Source organism: Canis aureus, chromosome 1 (genome assembly GCF_053574225.1).
Source record: "Canis aureus isolate CA01 chromosome 1, VMU_Caureus_v.1.0, whole genome shotgun sequence".
Taxonomy (NCBI): Eukaryota; Metazoa; Chordata; class Mammalia; order Carnivora; family Canidae; genus Canis; species Canis aureus.
Genome location: NC_135611.1, coordinates 115,660,279 through 115,681,809, shown reverse-complemented (window position 1 = coordinate 115,681,809; position 21,531 = coordinate 115,660,279). Strand labels below are relative to the sequence as shown.

General features: G+C 46.9%; 2 protein-coding genes across 8 annotated transcripts in view; one reads left to right on the top strand and one right to left on the bottom strand.

The window, feature by feature from the left end:
- Nucleotides 1-1,793: 1,793 nt before the first annotated feature.
- WDR87 (WD repeat domain 87) lies at nucleotides 1,794-17,672 on the bottom strand. Of its 4 annotated transcripts, XM_077853467.1 has the most exons (7): nucleotides 17,501-17,672; nucleotides 14,191-14,440; nucleotides 12,753-12,873; nucleotides 11,708-11,875; nucleotides 8,453-11,328; nucleotides 7,744-8,015; nucleotides 1,794-7,371 (listed from the first exon to the last, which is right to left on the bottom strand). In XM_077853467.1, the coding sequence occupies exons 3-7, from the start codon at nucleotides 12,825-12,827 to the stop codon at nucleotides 1,973-1,975; spliced, it is 8,790 nt and encodes a 2,929-aa protein (XP_077709593.1). In that variant the 5' UTR covers nucleotides 12,828-12,873; nucleotides 14,191-14,440; nucleotides 17,501-17,672; the 3' UTR covers nucleotides 1,794-1,972. The 4 variants fall into 4 exon arrangements, with proteins under 4 accessions (XP_077709593.1, XP_077709622.1, XP_077709602.1 ...); XM_077853496.1 differs by lacking the exon at nucleotides 12,753-12,873; XM_077853476.1 differs by lacking the exon at nucleotides 14,191-14,440.
- A 116-nt stretch (nucleotides 17,673-17,788) lies between these two features.
- The window catches only part of SIPA1L3 (signal induced proliferation associated 1 like 3), a 235,445-nt gene continuing 231,702 nt past the window's right edge, over nucleotides 17,789-21,531 (top strand). Inside the window, exons 1-2 of one of the 4 annotated variants that reach the window (XM_077853564.1) lie at nucleotides 17,789-17,935; nucleotides 18,241-18,415. The gene's annotated coding sequence lies outside the window, so the exon portion shown is untranslated. The remainder of the gene's footprint in view (nucleotides 17,936-18,240; nucleotides 18,416-21,531) is intronic. The other 3 variants (XM_077853554.1, XM_077853508.1, XM_077853545.1) reach the window with 3 other exon arrangements.

Here is a 21,531-nt window from a genome sequence, read left to right as displayed (position 1 = left end):
AGAGTATTGAATGACTTCAAGGAATTATTAATTTTGTTAGATGTGAAATCATTATGTAAGAGAATTTTTTTTTTTTTAGGGAGGAGTATCAGAATATTTAGGGTTGAAATATGTCTGGGATTTATTTTAAAATACAAAGAAAAAATAGATGAAACAATTTTTGGAAGATGTTTACAATTAAATCTAGGAGATGGGGATCTGGAGGTTTGTTTTAATACTGTTCTACTTTTGTGATTGAAATTTTTTATAGTAAAAAAAGAATAAAGGGATGCCTGGGTGGCTCAGTGGTTGAGTGTCTGCCTTCCGCTCAGGGCGTGATCTCAGGATCTGGGATTGAGTCCCACATCGGGCTCCTTGCCGGAAGCCTGCTTCTCCCTATGCCTGTGTCTTTGCCTCTCTCTCTCTCTCTCTCTCTCTCCTCTCTCTCTCTCTCTCTCTCTCTGTGTGTGTGTGTGTCTTTCTCATGAATAAATAAAATCTTTTAAAAAAAATAAAAAAGAATATACAAACAAGTTCTGCTCTCTGCCATTCTGGCAGAGACAAGAGGATATCTAGAGTATCACAGCCAGTACCAAGGTTTTAAGGCTCCTCTGAAGAGCCATCCATAGAATTCCTGACTCTAGGACCACAATAGCTAGACTAGTTTTCTTCGTTGTTCTGTTTGTCACAGATTCTTGTTTGTTTTTCACCAGGGGACCCACTGATATCCTGCAAAATGAGTTAGGTATTCTGGGAGTTTTAATGAATTTGTCCATTTCATCTACATTGTCAAAATTATGGGCATAGAGCTATCCATAGTATACAGTCCTTATCCTTTTAATGCCTGTAGGGTCTTTAGTGATGTTCATGACTCTTTCATTCCTGATCTTTGTAATTTGTGCACTGTTCTTTTTTTGACCTAGACAGAGGCCAAAAGGAGAAATGATTTAAGTCAAGGCTGCAGAGCCAACTGGGCCATCCTTATTTCTGTTGCCTTGCCCAACTGTTGGGTCAGTCATCGTTTTTGATTGTAGGCCTATACTGCTTGGCATCTGAGATGACTCCCAACTTTTCAGAATTTTATCTTGCCCTCTATCTGTGACTTCTCCCAAAAAAAACCAAACTCAGATAAAGGGAATAGAATAACAAAGGAGACATCATGATGAAGGATGGCAAATGGCATAGACAGGCTCTTTGGTAGAAGCTAATAGAAGGCTCAGCTTACCTGGAGAAAGGCAACTCTGAAGTTTTCATGGTGGGGAGAGGAGATCAGGGAAGGAACACAGTTACTGGCAGGGCCAACTTCTTTCACTTTACTACTCCTTCCCTCTAACCCTTGTCTTCTTCGTTGTTAGAGGGAAGTAACTCATGAGACACTCTCAGGGTCCCCTCAACACCCACCATACCTGCTGTTTGGGACTCCAGTCATCAGCATGAACAGGGAAATAGAGTCTGCCTCCACTGTGAACCTCTAAAAACTATGCCAGGTCCTCTGATTCTAAATTCCATTTTCTTTCTACTATGTCAGTGCCTCTTATATTCATGCCAAATATTCATTTTTGTGCCAGGTGCTTTCTTTCCCATAGTCTTTAGGGAAGGTTGGAGGAAGGCAAGGAAGGAAGAGGACAGGAAAGATTCTTCTGCCTAACGACCTCCAGAGTGTGAGCACCCACTGGCTTTTGGGATGTTTTCCCATTCTCAGGAGTATATATATATATATATATATATATATATATATATATATATATATAGTCTCCCTGGCCACTCCTCTGGAGAAGCAATGTCCGAGGAACAGGGACACATTACAGGGCTGCTGCAAATGAGAACTTCCTCTTTATTCCACATATGGAAGCTGGTTTCTGCAGCTAGGTAGGGAAAGGGCTTTGGCCTGGCCCTACCTCTGTGTGGGTCCTAGAGATAAGGGTCTAGATTATGGTGACAAGGCCTTCCTCCAGGTGGGAATGAAAAGTCCTGACCTCCAGTCAGTCTCAAATTAGGGGGTGGGGGCAACAATATGGGGCAATTCCTTGGTAAGGTGAATATCAGCTTGGGGCAGGCTCTTCCAAGCGAGTTCTAAGATCCCATACTGAGCAATGCCCCTGGGAAGCATGGTACGGACGTTATTCTGACCTGGGAGGGACACCACTTCCTGGAACTCCAGAGGACCTTTAGGTTTTTGAGAGCCACTACAAAACAGATGATAGAACAACCGCTCCCCAGGAGCTAGCTCTGTGGCATTTAGGGCCTCCATGGAGGTGATCTCTTGGGACTGGGGTTCCTCTCTCAGTAATAGCTCCTGTAGCAGCTTCTGGATTCGAGGTGACTTAAGTTGGTACAGGTCCATGAGTTGGTAGAACTGTTCCATCCAAGCAGCATGGTCTTTTGCATATCGTTGCTGCAACATCCGCAAGACATAGTACAGAGCCACAAATGTCTCCCAGAGAGGCACCTCTTCCTTTTTCTTAGAGACGGGCTGTACCTTCTTCTCCAGCTTGGGCAATTTGGGAAACCTGCCTTTGTCCTTAAAAACCCAGAAGTCCTTTTGAAACATCAGTGCTAGGGTTTGTTTTTCCACAGAGGCATGGGGACCTGTGAAAATGTCTCTTGTGGCAGGATAGAAGTGTTGCATCTCCATCTCCTTGAGAGCAGCAGATACCTGCTCTGCCCGTGCACTCCGGTAAGGCTCTCCTAGAAGATGCCAATTTACACCCTTTGGGGTCAGAATCTGTTGGGTATCTAATGGGGACGTTGGTGTGGGGACAGCCAAAGGTTTTAACCAGCCTTCCTTTTCCTTTCTTTTTATAGGTGGGATCACTTTCAGGTACTTTGGATCCATGGGCTCCTTACTGGGTTTTGAGATCCGTGCACTTCGTGACTCCAGGACCTGCTTGTGACGGTTTACAATAGCTTTAAGTTGAGCCAGATGTATCCAACCTAAGTTTCCCTTTGAGGTGAGGTCTTTGAGAAGCTGGCACAATCTGTGGAAACTATCCCTAGAAAGCTGTTCTCCTGCCTCCATCTGTTCTAGGACATGGTGGATCCACTCGATATCTGAGAGTCTTACCTGAGCACCCTTGTCCCAAATTTGGGGCACAGGTAATTGTACCTCAGTCATTCCTTTCAGATATGGATGATGCTGCAAAATCCACTTCCACTTAGGCTCTAGTGGTTTGCCTTGGAGTTTGTGAGCTTCTATGGTCTTCCTCAATATTTGAAATAAATATGGAGTCTTTAAGCCTGGCTCTGGGGACTCCAAAACTGTATCCAAAAGTTGTAGAGGTCTGGGCTTATATTTCTCCAGCAGTTCTCCTTGTTTATCCCTAAACCTTGACTCTGGAAGTATCCTGGATGTCTCAAGTGCTCTGGCCTTGTCTTCCCAGGATACTTGTTTCATAGACACTGGCACTAGTATCTTCTCTTGCTTGCCCAGAGCTACGGAGATCACTTTCTTGGAAGGGATTTTCAGAACTTTCAGCTGTAGAGCAGTGTCTTTGATATCAGGGATTCTTTTTCCAATAGAGGGGATTATTTTTCTTCCTTTTTGGTCCTTTTGTTTTTCCACTGGTGACTTAAATAACTTTTCTTTTCTTATGATCTCTTTTTCCCATGATCTTTTCTCCTCTTCTTTCTCACTCGGACTTTCCAACTCTTCCTCACTCAGACTTTCTGACTCTTCCTCACTGATGCTTTCCTCCTCCTCCTCTTCAAACACTTCCTCTTCCTCCTCCCCTTCTTCCTTCTCCCCTTCCTTCTTCTCTTCCCCTTCCTCCTTTTCCTCCCCTTCTTCCTTCTCCCCCTTCTGCACCTTCTTCTTTTTCTTCTTCTTTTTCTTCTCCTTCTTCTCTTTCTCCTTCTCTGCCTCTCTCTTCTTTCCCTCCTCTTCCTCCTCCTCTACCACCTCCCCTTGCTCCTCTACCACCTCCCCTTTGTTTTCTTCCTCTTCCTCTTCCTCCTCCTCCTCCTCTTCTTCCTCTTCCTCTTCCTCAGACAAACTCTCTTGTTCTACTTCACCTACTAAGCTTTCCATTTCTTCAGAAAGGCTCTCTCTGCTTTCCTCATGACCAGGAACTTCTTTCTGTGGTATATCCATGGTCTTTAGCTTTCTTCCTTTTTTCTGTCCCAGCAGTGGAATTACCTCCTCATCCTCTGTTAGTTCCTCCTCCTCCTCTTCCTGTATGACCTCTCTCTGTTGCCTGGCCAACCTGCTTTCTTTCTCCGTTATTTTCTTCTCTTTCTTTATCATTCTTTTCATTTCCTTGGCCAGTTTTCTCTGTTTCTTAGCCAGTTTCTTCTCGTCTTTGCTTATTTCTGGTTGTTCCTCAGAAAAATCCCACTCTTTGGCATCAAGTTTGTTTTGTTCCTTGCTCAATTTCCTTTCCTTAGCAAAGAAGTTCCTCTTCATCTTTGTCAACTCTATTTCCTCCTGAGTCAGTTTCATTTCTTCTTTGGTAAGGTCTTGAAGTGCCTTTAAGATTTTGCTGCTCACTTTTGACTGTGGCTTGGCAGCAACCTCCTTTTCTTTAGCCAACTTCCTCATTGCTTTTGCTAGCTTCCTCTCTTCCTGGGCATATACTCTCCCTCCTCTGGTAAGTTCCAGTTTTTCCTTGGCAATGTCCCTTTGCTCTGTGGCCAATATCCTATCCTCATACCTCAGTATCTTCTCCTCTAGTGACAATTTTTTCTTGATTAGTTCTAGTTCATTCTTAGTCAGTCTTCTCTGTTTTAAGGTTTCATCAGTCTCTCCGGTGGAGAGAATTTGCTTTCCCTCAGCCAGCCTTATCTTCTCCTGGGCCAGTCTCTTAATTTCTGTGCCCAGTGCCTTTTCTTCCTTGGTTCTGTCCCAGTCTCCTCTGAGCAGTTTTAGTTCTTGAAATACTGTCCTCTTCTCCTTAGCTACTTCCATCTTGTCCTGGGCTAGATTGTGCTGCTTCTCGGCCAGACTCTCCTCTAATTGGGTCAGCTTTTTCTCTGCTTCAGCCAGCTTCTGCTTCTTCTGCAAAACTTTTTCCTTTTCTTCTATCAGCCTCTTCTCTACCTGAGCAAGTTTATTCTTATACATGTCCAGTTTCTCCTTTGCTTGAACTAATTTATTTCTGTTCTGGGTGAGGTTTTCTTTGACCCAGAGGAAGTTCTCTTTCTTCTGAGCCAATTTCACTTTCTCCTGAAGCAGATTCTCCTTCTCCTGAGCCAAAGACTTCTCCCTCCAGGCTACTATATTCTTGTTCTTTGTGAGTTTCTCCTTGCTCTGGGCCAGTTTTTCTTTTTCCTGGGCCAGTTTTAACTTGTTCTCCATCAGTTTCTTCCTTTTCTGGGCCAGCCTTTCCTCTTCCGCAGGAAGTTTCTCCTTGTCCTCAGCCAGTTTCTTCTCTTCCTGGATCAGCAGTTCTTCTTCCAGGGCCAGTGTTTTCTCTTCCTTAATCAGTTTCTGCTCTTGCCAGGCCAGTGTCTTCTCTTCCTGAGCCAGACCCTCCTCTTCCTCAGCGAGCTCCTTCAATTCCTGATTCAGTTCCTCTTCTTTCCGAGCCAGTTCCTCCTCTTCCCATGTCAGCTCCTCCAATTCCTGGGCTATTTCCTTTTCTTGCAGTGCCAGGTCTTGCTCCTTTTGGGTCAGTTTTTCGATCTTCTTGACCAATATATTTTTTATCTCAGCCAGCTTCTCTCCTTTCTTTGCTATTTTCTCTTCTTCTTGAGCCAGTTCCTCAAATTTCTTAGCCAGTTTCTTCTTTCTCTGGGCCAGTTTTTCTGCTTCCTGGCTTAGCTTTTCTTCTCTTTGGGCCAGTTTTTCCTCTTTGTAGACAAACTTCTTCTCTGCCTGGACCATTGTCCTGTCTCTCTGAGCCAGCTTCCCATATTCCTTGGCCAGTTTTCTTTCTTCCTGGGCCAGTTTTCTCTCTTCCTGGGCTAGCTTCTCTTCTTCTTGTGCCAGCTTCCTTTCTTCTTGGGCTCGTTTCCTTTCGGCCTGGGCTCGTTTCCTCTCGACCCAGGCCTGTTTATACTCTTTTTGGATCTGTCTCTGCTCTTTTGACATTGGCTCTTTTTGTTCTCCCTGTTCCTGAGACAATTCTTCTCCTTCTAGGGCCAATTTCTCCTCATCCTCTCTGGGCTTGGCTTTTACCTTTTCCCAGATCTCTGCCCACTCATCCCATATCTGCTTCTTGTCCTCATCGAGCTTTTCCTCCTCTGAGAGTGGTTTCTTTTCATCCATTTGTGGTTTCTCCTCTTCCCCAAGACTCCTCCTGTCCCAAGCTTTCTTCCATTCATCCCACGACATCTTTGTCTCACCATGGCCCTGTTTCCACTCATCCCAGGACTTCTTCCACTCCTGCCAGGACAGCTTCCTCTCATCTGTAACTGGCCTTTCTTCCTGCTTAGCTACTTCCTCCTTTGGTTTGGCCACTTCCTTTACTGCCTGACTCACATCCCTCTCTTCTTTGCTCACTTTCCTCTCTTTTTTATCCCCTTTTATTTCCTGCTGAACTTCTTTCCTCTCTTGCTTAAAGGGTTTCTTAAATTTCTTCTCTTCTTTCTTTGGTATTTGTTGTCCCTTAGTTAGGCCATCAGATTTTAAAAAGATAGCTTTCTTTTTCTTGCCTTTTTTGAGAATCACCTGGGTTTCCTGCAAGTACGGCATGTCCCTTGTTTCCTCTTGCACCTGCTCTTGCACCTCTGGTATCTCATCCTCCCTTTCGGTCATTATGTCTTCTCTAATTGCCCCTTCATGAATAAAAATTGGTTTCTCCTCTGGCCAGGCTACATCCCAGTCTAGGTCCTCAAGCAGAATGTCACTTTTTTTCTCCAACAAAGGGCAGATCTCCTGAAAAAGTTCCCAACTGGGCTGCTTATCTGCCAGTACCTCCTGAGCCATGGTCACTAGTTCCATGTTTAGAGCCTCTGACATTTCTGTTTGGGAACCAGATATTCTCAGGGTCATAAGACGACATAGATCATCTCGCCATGATGCGCCATCTTCAGTGGTGGCCTTGCGGCCAGGCGCTCCAGAGGCACCCCGCCCTTTGGCTTTCAGCTGCTTCACGACTCGCTCTTCCTTTACAGCAGCCAGAGATTCATTGATTGTAAACTTAGCTTCTTTTGTCTTCTTCTTGCCCCTCATTATGGGTTTCTGAACTGTTCTTTTCTTGCCTTTTCTGTCATGTATTTTCCTCAGCAGCTTCAGGGTCAATGCAAAATGGTCCTTTGAGGTGTCTTTCTCTGGAGGTTGTTCACCATCTTTTGAAATCTTTACTAAACTGATGGTTGAAGACACTCTAGAATGGGCGGCTGTATCTTCCACCAAAACTGGTGCAGCTTCACTCTGGTCAGTTTCACCCTCTAAGGGACCCAGCTCTTTGCCAGCCTCTTTTATCTTCTTGAGGGTCCGCCACAATTTTCGGGCTGCAGGGAAGACCAGGAAATGGAGATAAGGAAGGCATGGGGGTGCCTAGATCACATTTTTCCCACTAATGGTATGAGCTAAGAGGAATTGTCATTTTAAAAAAGTAGCAACAGAAGGGGGTAAGGCCTTTAAAGAAAAAGGACTCCCCTTACTGTATTCCAGTGTGCCCCCCCCCCCTTCCAAATCCTACGGAGATAAGCCTTGGAGTGTCCCTGAGTTTGGGTAGATTCTTCCTAGGAAGTTTCTTTCTATGAAAAGATCTGTCTACTTATCTCTAGTCCTACATGGTTGATATCTCTTCACCTGTGTTAGCCCTAACTACGTTGCCTCTCAGGGACCCTTAGGCATGAGCCAGATCACTCCATACGTACTCTGCTTTTTGCCCCCTGCTCGGCCCCGTCTTTGGCCTTTGCCAGGCTTGATGGCAACTTCAGATTCTTGGGGAATTCTGTCAGATTTCTTGGAAAGGGATAAATGTGAAGAAGTCTTTGAGACCTCTAAAGAAAAAGCAGACTTTTTGTGTCCCTCTGACAAGGTCAGGTTTTCATTCAATCGCTGTTCCACTTGATTATGAAGGATTTGGAGATCTGTGGCCCGCATCCCCAGCAGATGATCTAGGGATTCCTCTCCAATCATTTCCTGCCTTTGAAAGTCAAAGAGAGGAAAGACCATGGTGAATCAAGGACAACAAGAAAGAGACGGAAGGAACTGCTGTGCAACAGGCAAGGGGGCCTGGCATAGTGGCCAAAAAAAGACAGTATATGTCAAGGTAAAGGATGGCGAAGAAGAAAGAAGTCTAGAAAGCCAGGTGGCAATGAATGGTGTGTATGGGGACAAGAGGGGTAGGAGAAAAGGATGAAAAGGGGAACTCAAAAGGTAGGGGACAGACAGGAGCAAGAGAAGAAATGGAGACAAAGGAGCAATCAGGATTGTCAGGATGGTCTAGGAATGGAAAAAGACTATGAAAGATAAAAAGGACAGGAAGAGTTAATGGACAAGTATGAAGAGATAGTGAAGGAAGGGTAAGGGAGAAGAAAAGTAGAGACTAGTCAGAAACTGCAGAAGGCACAAAGAACTTACTGCATCTTCCGGAAGGTCTCTCGGTTCTGGATCAGGTGTAGGAGTGAGGACTTAGAGTGGACTCCAGTGTCAGTCATGAGGCTCAGGGCCTTACTCCTCACTCTTTCATCCTTATCCATCAGTCCTTGGGCCAGTGGCATGGCAAAGAGATGAGTAATCATTCCTAGACGCTTTAGCCCTTCCCAGGCTAGCTCTCGGATCAGTGGGTTGGAATTGGTGGTATCATCCAGTAGACGATGGGCTGTTTCAGAGCGCAAGGATGAAGACACTTCGTAAGAAGCAAAGATTTGCCCCAATGCACCAATACAGCACTGGTACTTCAGTGGAGAAGCGTGAATCATGATGCAGAGGATTGTCTCCACCAGACTATTAATAGCTATTTCACTCATCTTTCTCCCTAGCCAACTGCGATTTGCTGAGTCTGTAAGGACACTGTAGGTTATATGCTTGGACATTCTCATTTCTAGGAAGCTTTCATCTTCCTTTTCCTGTGTATATGGTTTGAAATCACTGAGAGCTCTTACCTTTCTGTGCCAGAAGAAGAATTGTTGGGTCTTGTCCCATTCCATCTCCTGCATGGGTGAATGCAGGTTGCACTGTAGGTATATTGGACTACCCTCTGGCCAAAGACGGGCACGAATTACTGAGTTGGGGATGTAGCAATCAGGGGCTAAGAGCCATTTCCTCCCATGACCAAAGTAGCATTGCAATGTTTGGTAAGGGTTGAGTCCATCCCAAGAAGTCAGCTGTAGTTGGGGAGGAACCACGTAATGAGGAGGTTTGCTCACATCTGTCTGACTGGTTTCCTCTTCATACAAGGAGTCATATCTGAAGGCAGACAGTAACACAGTGCTCCCCTGCTCATCTTCTTCTATGACGTGTGGCACTGTATGGTCAAAGGCAATGGCCCGCTTATTGACAAGTTTCTCCAGACCCACTAATTCCTGTTGCCCTTTTCCAAGGTAGATATACTTGGGCACAAACATGGTCTCAAAGGAGAAGAAGAAGCTCGGTGTGAAAGGCTTAGGGGCCTCTAGCACGTCATCTGTCATGCTCATAAAGGAAAGGCGAGCCAGCAGGCTTGGGTGAAGCAGTTTTAGACAGGACACCAGATAAAGACTCTGGTTAAAAGTCACAAGCAAGTCACCCCGGTCATTTGCAAAGCAGAGTGGGCCAAAGTGCAGTGATGAGTCCAGCATAGCTACAAGTCTACCATGGAAGTTCCAGACCCGGACAGACCCATCAATACCACCCGTGACAAAAAGACTCAAGGACAGGCAGACATCAAAGGATGTGATGGTGCACTGGTGCAGAGGCAATGTCTCTATAAACGATGAGCCTTCCTGTGACTCAGAGGACAGAAAATCATGGAACTTCCAGAGACGCAGGCAGTTAGTCTCCGTAATGGCACCTACAGACTTGGGCAAGAGTATCAGGTGTCTTAGGTGACAGCTGCTGAGAATGCTGGCAAGCGGTTTCAAATGGACTTTCCTCCCCTCAAGCACAGCCTCTGATAGGTGCACGTAATTATCCATTCCATAGGAACAGAGCAAAGCATTTTCTCGGCTACCAAGAAGCCCTCCAGATAGTGTAGTGAGTGCCAGGATAGGTCCGAAGTGCATGAATTTCTCTATTCGGGCACAGTGGTGCTGGGAAAGCACTCTTACCATACCACTCTGGTGTCCAGAGAACATAAGTCCCTGTAGACCCCGACCCAGGTGAAAATCCCCATAAGCCAGGCATTGCACCCAGTCTTGAGAATCCGGTGAAGTGCACAAGAGATACTTGGCTGGGCAAGGACAGCGGGTCGTGTCAAACACCAGCACCTCTGCATTGCCTGTCGCTACAAAGAGCTCCTCTTTTTCTGGGTCGTAAGCCCAATCCACAGCCTGGTCCAGGATTGAGAAGGGCCAGGTAAGAACCAGAAGATCCCCAGTTAGTGGGGACACAAAGTGCAATAAGCCATCTGCGGTAGTGCACAGGATCCGGAACCAGTTATCACCACAGCGGACCCGACGCAGCTGCTGGGCAGCAGAGCTGAGGACGTTGAAGAGGCTATAGAAGCAAGGCAGACGGCGCAAGGAGAAAGTATGGGTAGTCTGGCAGAAGAACGTCGTGTTGTCAATAAACTGGAGCCTGTACAGTTCCTCATCAAGTTCTAGCCGCCGCAGCATGTTCCCCGAGGTCAGGCTCCACTCCTTGATTAAGCCTTCCTTGCCAGCTGTTAGCAGGGTGTGGGCCTCTGGCCGGCTGCGGATACAGATCACTGTTGACACGTGCGCCTTGAAACTGTGGAGGTAGTTTCCCCGCATGAGGCCCCATACTTGGATTTCCCCAGTCTTATTTCCGGCATAGAGGAAGTCCTGGTCAAAACAGGTGAAGCAGCAGGTGATAGAGGAGCCACTGGTGGTGGAAGTGAACCTCTGAACCTCTCCAAGCTGGCCTTGGCCTTGGCGCTCAAGGACCCTGACCACCGTCTCGCACAGCGCTAGCAGAGAGCCATTGGGGCCGTTCAGCCTGATGTCCTGGACAAGCTCGTCACCAGGCATGGGAACCGTGTAGGCTATCTGGAGGCCCTTGCCACTCCTCTCGATGCTCCAGGTGACTACTGCCCCCAGAATGCCCGACAGAAGCATTTTCATTTCTGGGTCATAGCAAAGGCAGTTGATGTTGAAGTGACAGGGCACTATACCCAGGGGTTTGAATGACCAAAAGTGGTCCCCAAAGAGCCGCAGGAGCAGGTCACCACAGTAGACCACGAGGATATGAAAGGAACCTGTGTGGACCATGGATTGGATGGGCGGCAGTCGTTCACTCATGGAGAATGTTCTCTTCTCGACCAGGTCCTCAGATTTGCTCTTCATCCATACTACGGCCTACAAAAAATAAGATGGACAATGCCTTAAAAAGTTAGTAGAAGGGGAAAGGGCAAAATATTCAGCTATTTTCCTCTGTGCTTGTGCTGAAGAGGACTTGGACGGCTCTCATGTGTTTTTACCCCTTGGTTATGGGAATTGGAAATCTGTAGAAGCAGGAAGCCTGCGACCCTTTCTCTAATGTTGGCCTACTTTAGGGGACCCAAAAAATCTATTCAGGGAGAGACTGTAATTGGGAGAAGTGAGGAGAGGGAACCCTAGATCTAGGCAATTCTCATTCAAGAGGTAGATTTCCCTTTGTCAGTTGGGTGAGAGCTTAAGTGGGCACAGCCCCCTGTTGAATGAGCTGAGAAGGAGAAGAAAGGCTCGGCAGTTTTACCTGTATTTCTTTGGAGCTTGTCACCCAAGAGAGGGAGGCAAAGAAGTTGGCCTCACTGAAGTAATGGCATATAAGCGGCATGTTTTGAGGATGGCGAGACTCTCTGAACAGTATCTGGGACTGGTCGCTCAGCACAACCACCTCATTCTTTGGGTCTTCTGACGTTTGCTGGAGAGAGGCATGGCATGAAACAGAGACCAGGACACACGTGTGCTAAATATATTCTCACACAAGTCACAACTGAAGCATTTCCTGAGGTCATGCCTCATGCCTGTTATACCCACACACGCACAACTTATCACTTGTAGGATACTAACACCTCACAAGCAAGTAACACATGCCCAACACAAGAGAGAACCAAACCGTTACAGGGCCTAAATGGGCAAATTTCACAGTGTGGGAAAACAGATATTCTTCTCAACATGCCTGTTCACTAACACTCCCCCCTCTATCTCTACAAGGTACATAGGTCATAAAAGACACATTTTGCACATTACCCAGGCAAGTGCGCCACCGCAGACCTACATGCACTGTAACAGAGCGTGACAAAAGTCAGCGCCACTTTAAAGTCTTTGGCACTTAAATGTGCACAAAGTTAAGACTTTAACACCCTACCTGGCCTTTAAACTTGACAGAGGAAGATATTTTATATGCAGTATGTATTATTCCGCAGTGATAGAGCAGGTGCTAGGACACACGTGCCTGGGATGGTTTACACAGAGCGAACCAGAGTGAAACTGAGGTTGGCAGATGTCCTGTCGGTGCCTTCTCCCTTCTCTTTTAGAAAAATATCTCTCCCCAAAAGGTTGGCTCCTCTGACAATGCTCTAAAGTGTTCACCTTCCACTATCAAAATGTACTCACAAGAGATCCCTAGGCCATTCATTTGAAAATGGATGGCCCACTTCCTACTAAGGTGACAAGTGTCTTATAGTCTACTGTGCCTGCTTCCTGTATCCCTGGAAAACCTATGCTCCTCTGAAGCGCTCATAACTATCAAGATAGATAGAGGCCAATAACATGTTTATGTCCTACATATGTATTACCTTGCTTTTATGTATGATGTCATTTATGAGATATTTAAAATCCTTCCACAGGGGAATGAGTCTCGTGGAAGACATCACATTGATTATTCCCTGGTCCTCCTCAGGACCGTTGCTTAAAAACCTGTGGGAATCCAAAAGAGGCCAGCTTAGCCATTACTACTCTTTGAGGAATTAGGACTCAGGAGTCAAGATCCATGAACTCTTGTGTATGGAACACTTTTTTGAACGTCAGGAACTAACACAAGACACACATTCTCATTTAATTCTCACTGAGGCCCAGTGAGGTAGGTATAACCCCATTTAATAGATGAGGAAATTGAGGCTTGGGGAGGGTGAATAAAAGAGTTGAGGATTGAATCTTAACACTGGCTGTTATAACCCCACAGGATATTATGGGTGAAGGAAGCAGGGAGGGGGTCTAGAAAGGAATACTGTCACGAACAAATAGCATTTCTTTGCTACTGGTGGTGTGTCAAGAGAGCATTTGCAAGGGCTTGGAGTTCCCAGAGTGTGGTCTCTGGACCTCATGTACCAGGATTCCTAGGGAAAGAGTCTTTCCTAAAATACAAATCCCTAGGTTCTGTCCTAGACCTACTGACACAGAACCATGGCGGTGGGACCCACAGGCCTTCACTTCTAACAAGTCCCCTAGGTGATTCTATGGACATTCATGTCTGACTACTGAAATAGGAAATTGAAATGAGAGGGCCTCTAGGACTAAGAGTCAGACCCTACCTTGTACTACTGGAGAAAGGATTTAGCCCTCTGGCTTTGCAGGCTTGCCCAGGCTTGTGGAATCAAGTAGCTATCCTACACATGATGCATCGGCTGTTCATCATCCTCTTCCCCCTTTCCTTCTCCTTGTCCTTCATGAAGACAAACCTCTACTTTTCCTTCTTGGGTTGAGAATGTTACTTATATAAGCCCCCCTCTGTCAGGGGGCATTCCTGGTCTGATGATGGGCTTGTGTTCTTTATTTGTAAAATGTTTGCCAGCCTTGCCTGCTTCACAGGATTGTTGCAAAGATCAAAAAGGATAATTCCTGTGAATTCATTTTTAAGTATACTCTGAAACAACAAACAGTGATTCCCGCTGTTTTTAGGCTGGTTTGGTTCTCAGACAATTATTTATCTTTCCAACCCATACTTGGTACTTTTCAGTTGCTCTGGAAACATGACAGCTAAATTTATAGTCTGGCCAGCAGAGGGCAATGGAGGCCACCCTTGTGCCTGCCAGATGAAGGAAAACTGATGAACTTTAGGTTTGAAGTAGCTCCTGCTAGGGTGAGACCCTAGGCCAGCACTAGGAACTTGTTAGAAATGCAAATTATTGGGCTCCACACCAGACCTACTGAATTGGTAACTCTGACGGTAGGGCCCCCAAGTCAGTTTTACAATCTCTCTGATCTTAAATGCACTCAAATCTGAGAACCACTTACCTGGAGTAATTGGGAGTTCAGATCAGTTTGGCCTGGACCTCCTGAGGTAAGGTCAGCAGAACCCACCCTCTGGCACTGCTAAGCCCAGGCCCTCTGTTACCACAGAGACTTGGTGGCTGGATTTAGGGGAAGTAGCAGGCAAAACGTGTCGTCCTCTCGTGTATAGAGTGGGTTAGATCCACCCTCCCAAAAAAGTTTTCACATCACTTCATTCCGTCTCAAAAGAATCCCGACAGGCAGAGAGTATTATCTGCATTATAAATTATAAGGAATATGAATTCAGGAGGGGAAAGGGATGTGTTCAGGCTACACGGGACAGATTCAAGACTATGATTCAATCCATTGTTCAGGATTCCACTACCATATCAGAGGAGGAAGAGGCTCTGGCAGCTGATGCCAAGGAAGCTCTCTGACCCACAGACCCACTAATGGGAACTGGTGGCTGGCTGTCAGACACTAACATCCCCTCTGCCTCTTTCTACTCTCCCCAAGGCTGCATGCTGCCCCCCTGCCATACCTTTTCCCATTCTATTCCCCTGTACCACTCCACTTGCTGCTCCTTTGGACATTTCTGGAGCCAGTGTGAGCTGCTTCATTCCAATCTTGCACATTAGTGGATGGCCCAGTGGGCCAGGCCCTTCAGCTCACATTTACCCCACTGGCTCCTCCTTGAAGCCCCAGAGCTGCTCAGAGAGTAGTCATTTGTAACACATTTGTGGTCATTGCCATCAGTTTGCATTGTTTCTAATATCTCCTCTGGATCCAACATTCTCTTGGCTAGCCTGCAAAAAGTAAGCGGTTAGGAAGGACCCTTTGGGGGCACATTCCTTCAGAGTTAGTAAGAAAGAAGGTCTTCAAACCCCAAGCCTCTGTGTTTGTTTGTTTGTTTGTTTGCCATTCTCTCATTCCCTATATACTAGCTTCCTCAGGTCACCCTCAGAGGAAACCTCTCTCCTAAAGTTTCCTCACATTTGACTCTCCAATCCCATTATCTGTCCCTAAAAGCTGGAGTGAGCTCCAGATGCCTTAATTCCAATAGTCTTGACATTTTAATATCTTGATAACCCAAAGATGATCTAATGGGAGAATTCAAACCCTGCAGTCAATTTAGGGGAGTTAGTATTTGGGGCCAAGGTTTGGTATGTCCTATTGACTATGGAGGCCAACCAGGTCTATGACTGGGCACTGCACTACATCCTTTTCTTAGCTGCACTCTCCAATGTGATGAGATGGAAGGCCAGATTCCAGCAAGTCCTGCCTTTGTAATAAAGAGAATTGGCTCTAGGGGGCACTGCACTCCATGAGACTCTTGGGCTCCTGGACTCCCTTAGGGTCACTGTGTGGCTAGGTGTATGACCTGGAGGGCATACAGTTCTTGCCCCAGAGAGCTTATAGTTCAGCAGGGAAGGCAGACATCAAAGAGTAGTCATAAAATTGATTACAATGAGAAATTCTGAGTGATGGGTTATATTATTTGAACTTTTCTGCAACTTTTAATCTTCTCAAGGTTAAAACAGATTATGCTATAGATTTGCTTTTAAGAAGGAAAGGAACAAAGCCCTGTGAGTACATATAACAAGGAGACTTGGCCACCCAGAAGGAGGGTGATGTGTGCTCCACACATTGAGATATGTCCTGCATGAACCCCATGGCCTCATAGGCGGCTCTCACATTATAGGACAAGGTTACAGAGAACTGGCATCAGAAGGGCCTAATTAGTCAGGGGGGCTGTAATGCCAGAGGCAATCTTGGGAACTGATTGGGCATTTTAAATATATTGTTTCATTTAATTCTTTTTTTTTTTTTTAAAGATTTTATCTATTTATTCATGAGAAAGAGAGAGGCAGAGACACAGGCAGAGGGAGAAGCAGACTCCATGCAGGGAGCCTGATGTGGGACTCGATCCCAGAACCCCAGGATTACACCCTGGGCCCTGGTCTCAACCTCTGAGTCACCCAGGCATCTTTGTTTCATTTAATTCTTATGATGATTCTATGACTTAGCTAGCATCCTCCATTTAAACAACTTTTTTAAATGGACATGGTAAAAAATATTCAAAAGATAACCAAGGAGCGTATAATGAAAAAGTCACACATGAGAACCTATCCCTGCTTCCCCTTCACAAAGATAGCCCTGGCTGTGTCTTTCTACAGGTGTTCTGTACATACTCAAGCATATATGTAAAAGGTATCCTTCAAATGGTAATGCACTATATATACTGTTCTGCAGTGTTCTCTCTCATCTAATATATCATAGAGATTAACTCATATTAATACATATAGCTTGGTCTCATTTTTCAGCAGTTGCCAGCAGCATGGTATTGATCATTTATTTATCCAAACTTAATAATTAATGGACATCGGACAGTTTCCAACCTTTTGCCACGACAGCCCACACCACAAATGAGTATCTTTGTTAATGCCTCAGTTTTAATTTTATTTCATTTTATTTTATTTTATTTTATTTTATTTTTATTTTTTTTTAATTTTATTTCATTTTAAATGAAATTTTAAAATTGAAGCAATGTAAACATAACTATTTGGGATATATTGGGTTAAATAAAATATTAAAATTGATTTCACCCGTTTCTTTAATTTTTTAATGTAATAATGAAAATGGCATATGTGGTTGCATTATAATTCTGTTGGATACTCCTGTTTAAGATTGTCCCTGTCTGGGAGTGGTCTGATAACCCCACTGGTCTTAGGTCCCTCCGTTTAGGAACCCAGTTTGTCCTGACTTCCCGGTGTCCCCATAATCACCCAACCTGGCAGGAAGTAAGCGCTTAACACATTTCTGTTGAATGAATGACCCTCTGCCCTCTCCCAGGAAGAATATATATTTCCCAGCTTCAAGTCTTAACGGAGCATCTTCTTGGAAGAATGAATGAAGTGGGAATGGTATTGAGTGGATTTTCTTGATAGAGGACCTTGCACTTGAGCCAATTTCCTCTTTAATCCCAATGGAGTTGGAGTGGTTAACATCTGTTTTTTTTTTTTTTTTTTAAAGGTTCGGATTCTTGATTATGTCAGTAGGTGGACTAAATCTGAACACAATTCCCAGGCGGTCGGTACTCAACAAGCAGTAGACACCCTCAGAATGTGTGATCAACGGAGGGTGGCTAACAGGGCCTCCGGGCAGCCTTCTGGGTGGTGGTCCTGAGGCTCCCGTGGAAGCAAGAGCTCTGGGGCTGCCGGGGCCGGTGAGGCCACCACACCCGAGGCCCCTACACACTCGGCCGCCCGGCCCTCGGCGTGGGCAGGGAGGGCGCGCCCGCCTCTTCAAGGCTGGGGCCATCCATGCCTGTTACCTGCGACGACAGGAATCCGGACAAGGGACGGGTACGGCGCGTGTGGCGACACCCGAGAGCTCCTATGTGAAGGAGCAGACCTAGAAGGAGCGCCTGGCTAGCGACCTTGGGGATGCTGCGGGAAGACTCCGCGGACGGAGCGGTTAGCCCCCCAACCCCGCGCGGCGCAGAGTGACCGAGGCGAAGGGAGGGAGCGCGCGTGCGCACTGGCGCGTGCCCGGTAGGAAGCAGCCCAGAGCGCGATTCCGCGCGCGCGCGCGTTCGAATGAGAAAAAAAAAGTCTCCCCGCGGGGGCCCGCGGCATTTAGGCCCGTGTTGGCCAGCGAGCGCGCGTGCGCGAGCGCGCAAAGACGCCCTCCTCGGCCGCTCCCCTCCGTTGGGGGTCTAGCGCACAGCTCCGCTGTCCCCGCCTCTCCCGAGGCTCGCGCCCTCGGGGTAAGTGCCTCGCGCCCGGCGGAGAAGGGCGGGTGAGTCAGCCGGAGAAAGGTTGGAGGCGGACAGGACTGGGAAAAAGGGAAAAACCGCCCTCGCGGAGCCTAGAGCTCGGCTACCGGGCTGAGAGTCTGCAGAAGACACGCCTCCATCCCTCACGCCCCTCGGGGCTGCGGAAGTGCTCTGGAGACTGGAGCGGCAGCGAGGCGACAGGTGGACTACCATTCCCAGAAGGCGGTGCGGGGCTGCGCCTACTGCTCCCGGCAGTACCTGCGCGTCAGGCCTCTTTTTTTTTTTTTTTTTTTCAGTTTGCTGCCGCCTAGGGCGAAACTACAGTTCCCAGGAGGCTTCGCGCGAAGCGGCTTGGAAGTGGGCAGCCTGGAAGTCACTCGGGCCACTGGAGCTGGCGGCGTCTCCAGCGAGCAGCGCGGGGCCGGACGCCGGGTTCGTGGGGCCCGCGGGGCGGGCAGCTAGGACGCCCAGGTATGTGGCTTCGGGTGCAGGGGCGGCCTCACGCAAGGGTGGCGGGGGGAATCGATGTCCGCTCGGACCCCGAGGTCAGCGCGGGCTGGAGACCCGGCGGACGGCCGGGTGTGGGCACCGGTTGTTGGGGGCGGGGGCGCCGGACTCACGCCCTCCGGACCTGGCCGGACCTGTGCCCGCATGGCTCAACTTTCGGGACCTGCTACCCGGCACTGTATGGTGGAGCATGGAGTGGGAGTCGGGTAGCGGTGGGTTCGCGTCCTGCCTCTGCCACTCGGGAGCTGCCATCTAGGGAAACCGCACCGAACCTCAGTTCTCCCTTAGATAAAACGGAAGGAAGAGTGCCTTTTGCTGGGCATTCTATTGAGATGTTGAGATATGGCGAATAAAGCATTTGGCACATGGAAGGCATTTACTACATGTTTGCGCTATTGTTGGCTCCCAAGAAATAGGGTGAAGGTATTATCTGTAGCATAAGATTAGTTGAGGGTGTGCGTGTATGGGGCCAAGTCCATACTTAGCACTCAGTGCAGGATGGCTGCTGTTAACTGAAATTATTTTGTGAGCTTTGGTTTGGAAGGAAGAGACCCAAATTCAAATTTAGGCTCTGCCATTTATCAGCCGTGTGACCTTGGGCAGCTGACTTCACCTCTCGCTGGCTCGGTTTCCCTGTCTGTAAAATGGGGGTTTTGATAGCAGCCACCTCATGGAGTTGTTTTGAGGATGCGGTGAGAACATTGTGTGTAAAGTGCTTAGAACAGCAGTTGGCGCATAGTCGGCATTCAATAAATGTTATCATTTATTCAGCATTTTCCCTGCGTCCCAGAGACCCTCTGAGGGTGGGGCTCTGACTGTAGTCTCCGTCAGGCCTCCTGGGGAGACCTCCCATCTAGTTGATTTCCTCTCCTGCAGCCTCAGGTTCCTCATTTGTAAAATGGGATGACAGCATCAGCCTCATAGGGTTGTAAGCATTTGCTGAGATTGTATTCCTAGTCCAGAGCCATCTCTTACTAAGTAGCAGCTCTCATGTATTATAATTGTTCTTCAGTGTTCTCCATCTGGCCTAGAGACTGTCTCACTGTGGGCTGTGACATGACAGCCCTGAGCTCCCCCACACGTTCACTCCCAGCCTCAGTGTCCCATCTGTGAAATGGTAGTCACAGGATTTTGTGCCAGGGTTGTTTTGATGATTCCAGGAGATAATTCATGTTTAGCGTTTAGCACAGGGCAGGGTGCATAGTAAGCACTTAATAAACATATCTTGTTTCTCTTAATAGGTCTTGGCTGCTTTTGTTTATTTACAGAGCAGAGCAGGAATGAGATTAGTGCCCTCCCCCCTAATTTTTATTCACCAAAGATTGAATTGTGGAACATTCATAGTATAAGAGCCGGAGGAGAGATGGCACTGGCCTGCTGTCAGCAGCCCTCTGCTCACCTCTCCCACACTCCTCCCCCCAAGCCAGCACGTTCACCCCAGTTCTTTATGTATCACCCCAGGGCTGCAAGTATGTGACTCTGTCTCAAGGCTATATTAGCCCCCTGAGTTCCAGCTCTAGATGCGGAGCCTCTGCTTCCTTGATGTCCCCTGATAACTGTCCCCTGGGCACCATGAACTCAGCATGTTCAACCGAAACTTCTCTTCTCAGACCCAGTAGTCACAACCATCTCCGCAAATGGGCCAACAGTGACCTAGTTGCCCAAGCCAGAAACTTGGGAGTCACTCTTTTCCCCCAGCCTTCCCAGGTCTAGCTGATTGGCAAGAAGGATGGCGCTGCCATTTCATAGAAACGACATATTCATTGGCCCATCATGGTCTCCCATCTCGTGGGCACCCAAAGTCCATTTTGGGGACTGGAGATGGTCTTTCCCGACGAGGTTGAGATGTTTCTTTTAGATCATCAAGGATTAATGCATGTAAAACATTAGTAAGGGGTGGAGAAGACAATATGGACTTGGCCTGATTATGGTGGCCCCAGCTGTGGCATAAAGATTTGATTTCCAGGGGGCCCATCCCTCCTCTCCCCCCCACGTTTTGGGCGAGTCATTAATTTCTTTCTCAAAAGTTATACTCTGTCAGTGAGTTAGAATATTCTGTATGGGAAGGCAGCCATCCCGGGCATTTGGGGAGGCAGCGCACATGCCGTTGAAGAGGCTGGGAAGGGAATTTATTATATCCCTGTGTAGGTTTAAGTCTGTTGGCAGAAACCTGTCATTGTGATTTCATTTGATGATGGGAACCCGTGATCTGAGTAACATTTGTGATGGCCACCAAATTTACCTATTTTTTTTTAATCCGAGGATATAAAGCAGTGACTTTTAAAGAAATCTTGGTCTTCGTTGTTAGTGACAACAGCACATGGCTTTTTAGCAGTCTGTGTGGAATGGTCTAAGAGTTAAATGTGAGCCTGTTTTTCAGACATTGCAGTTGTCAGGTGGTAAATCAAAAATGGAATTTAGAATGTGCAGTAATTGGCGCCTTTTTTCCCCCCTGTAAAACCTATTTAGCTGATAGATTTCAAACTTAGATTTAAAAAAATGATGCTAGTTATGGTAATAGCTTAACCTTGTTATGGGTTTAACTCGCAAAATCTAAATTAAATGTATTTATGTTTTAATAAGAGAATTAAGCCATCATCTCCTTCAAAGCGTCTGTTTCTAGCTTTTAGAATGAGAGGCTACTGGCCCAATTCATGCGTCTGTGCTTTTTTTAAGACTGTTACTGCTCCCGTTGCTCAGGAGGGCTCTGGTCATGGACTTGATTTGTGTGTGTGAGAATGGGTTGGATTTGGCTTTAAAAAGGTTATGCACGCTCCTTGTAACATTTCAAACAACACAGAGAAGTAAGGAAAATAGTAGGTACCGCCCTCCACTCTAAAATCCCCTCCCCAGGGATCCCTGGGTGGCTCAGCGGTTTGGTGCCTGCCTTTGGCCCAGGGCGTGATCCTGGGGTCCCAGGATTGAGTTCCACATCGGGCTTCCTGCATGGAGCCTGCTTCCCTCTGCCTGTGTCTCTGCCTCTCTCTGTGTGTCTCTCATGAATAAATAAATACAATCTTAAAAAAATAAGATAAAATAAAATCCCCTCCCTGGAAGGTAATCATTTACTCAGGCAGGGA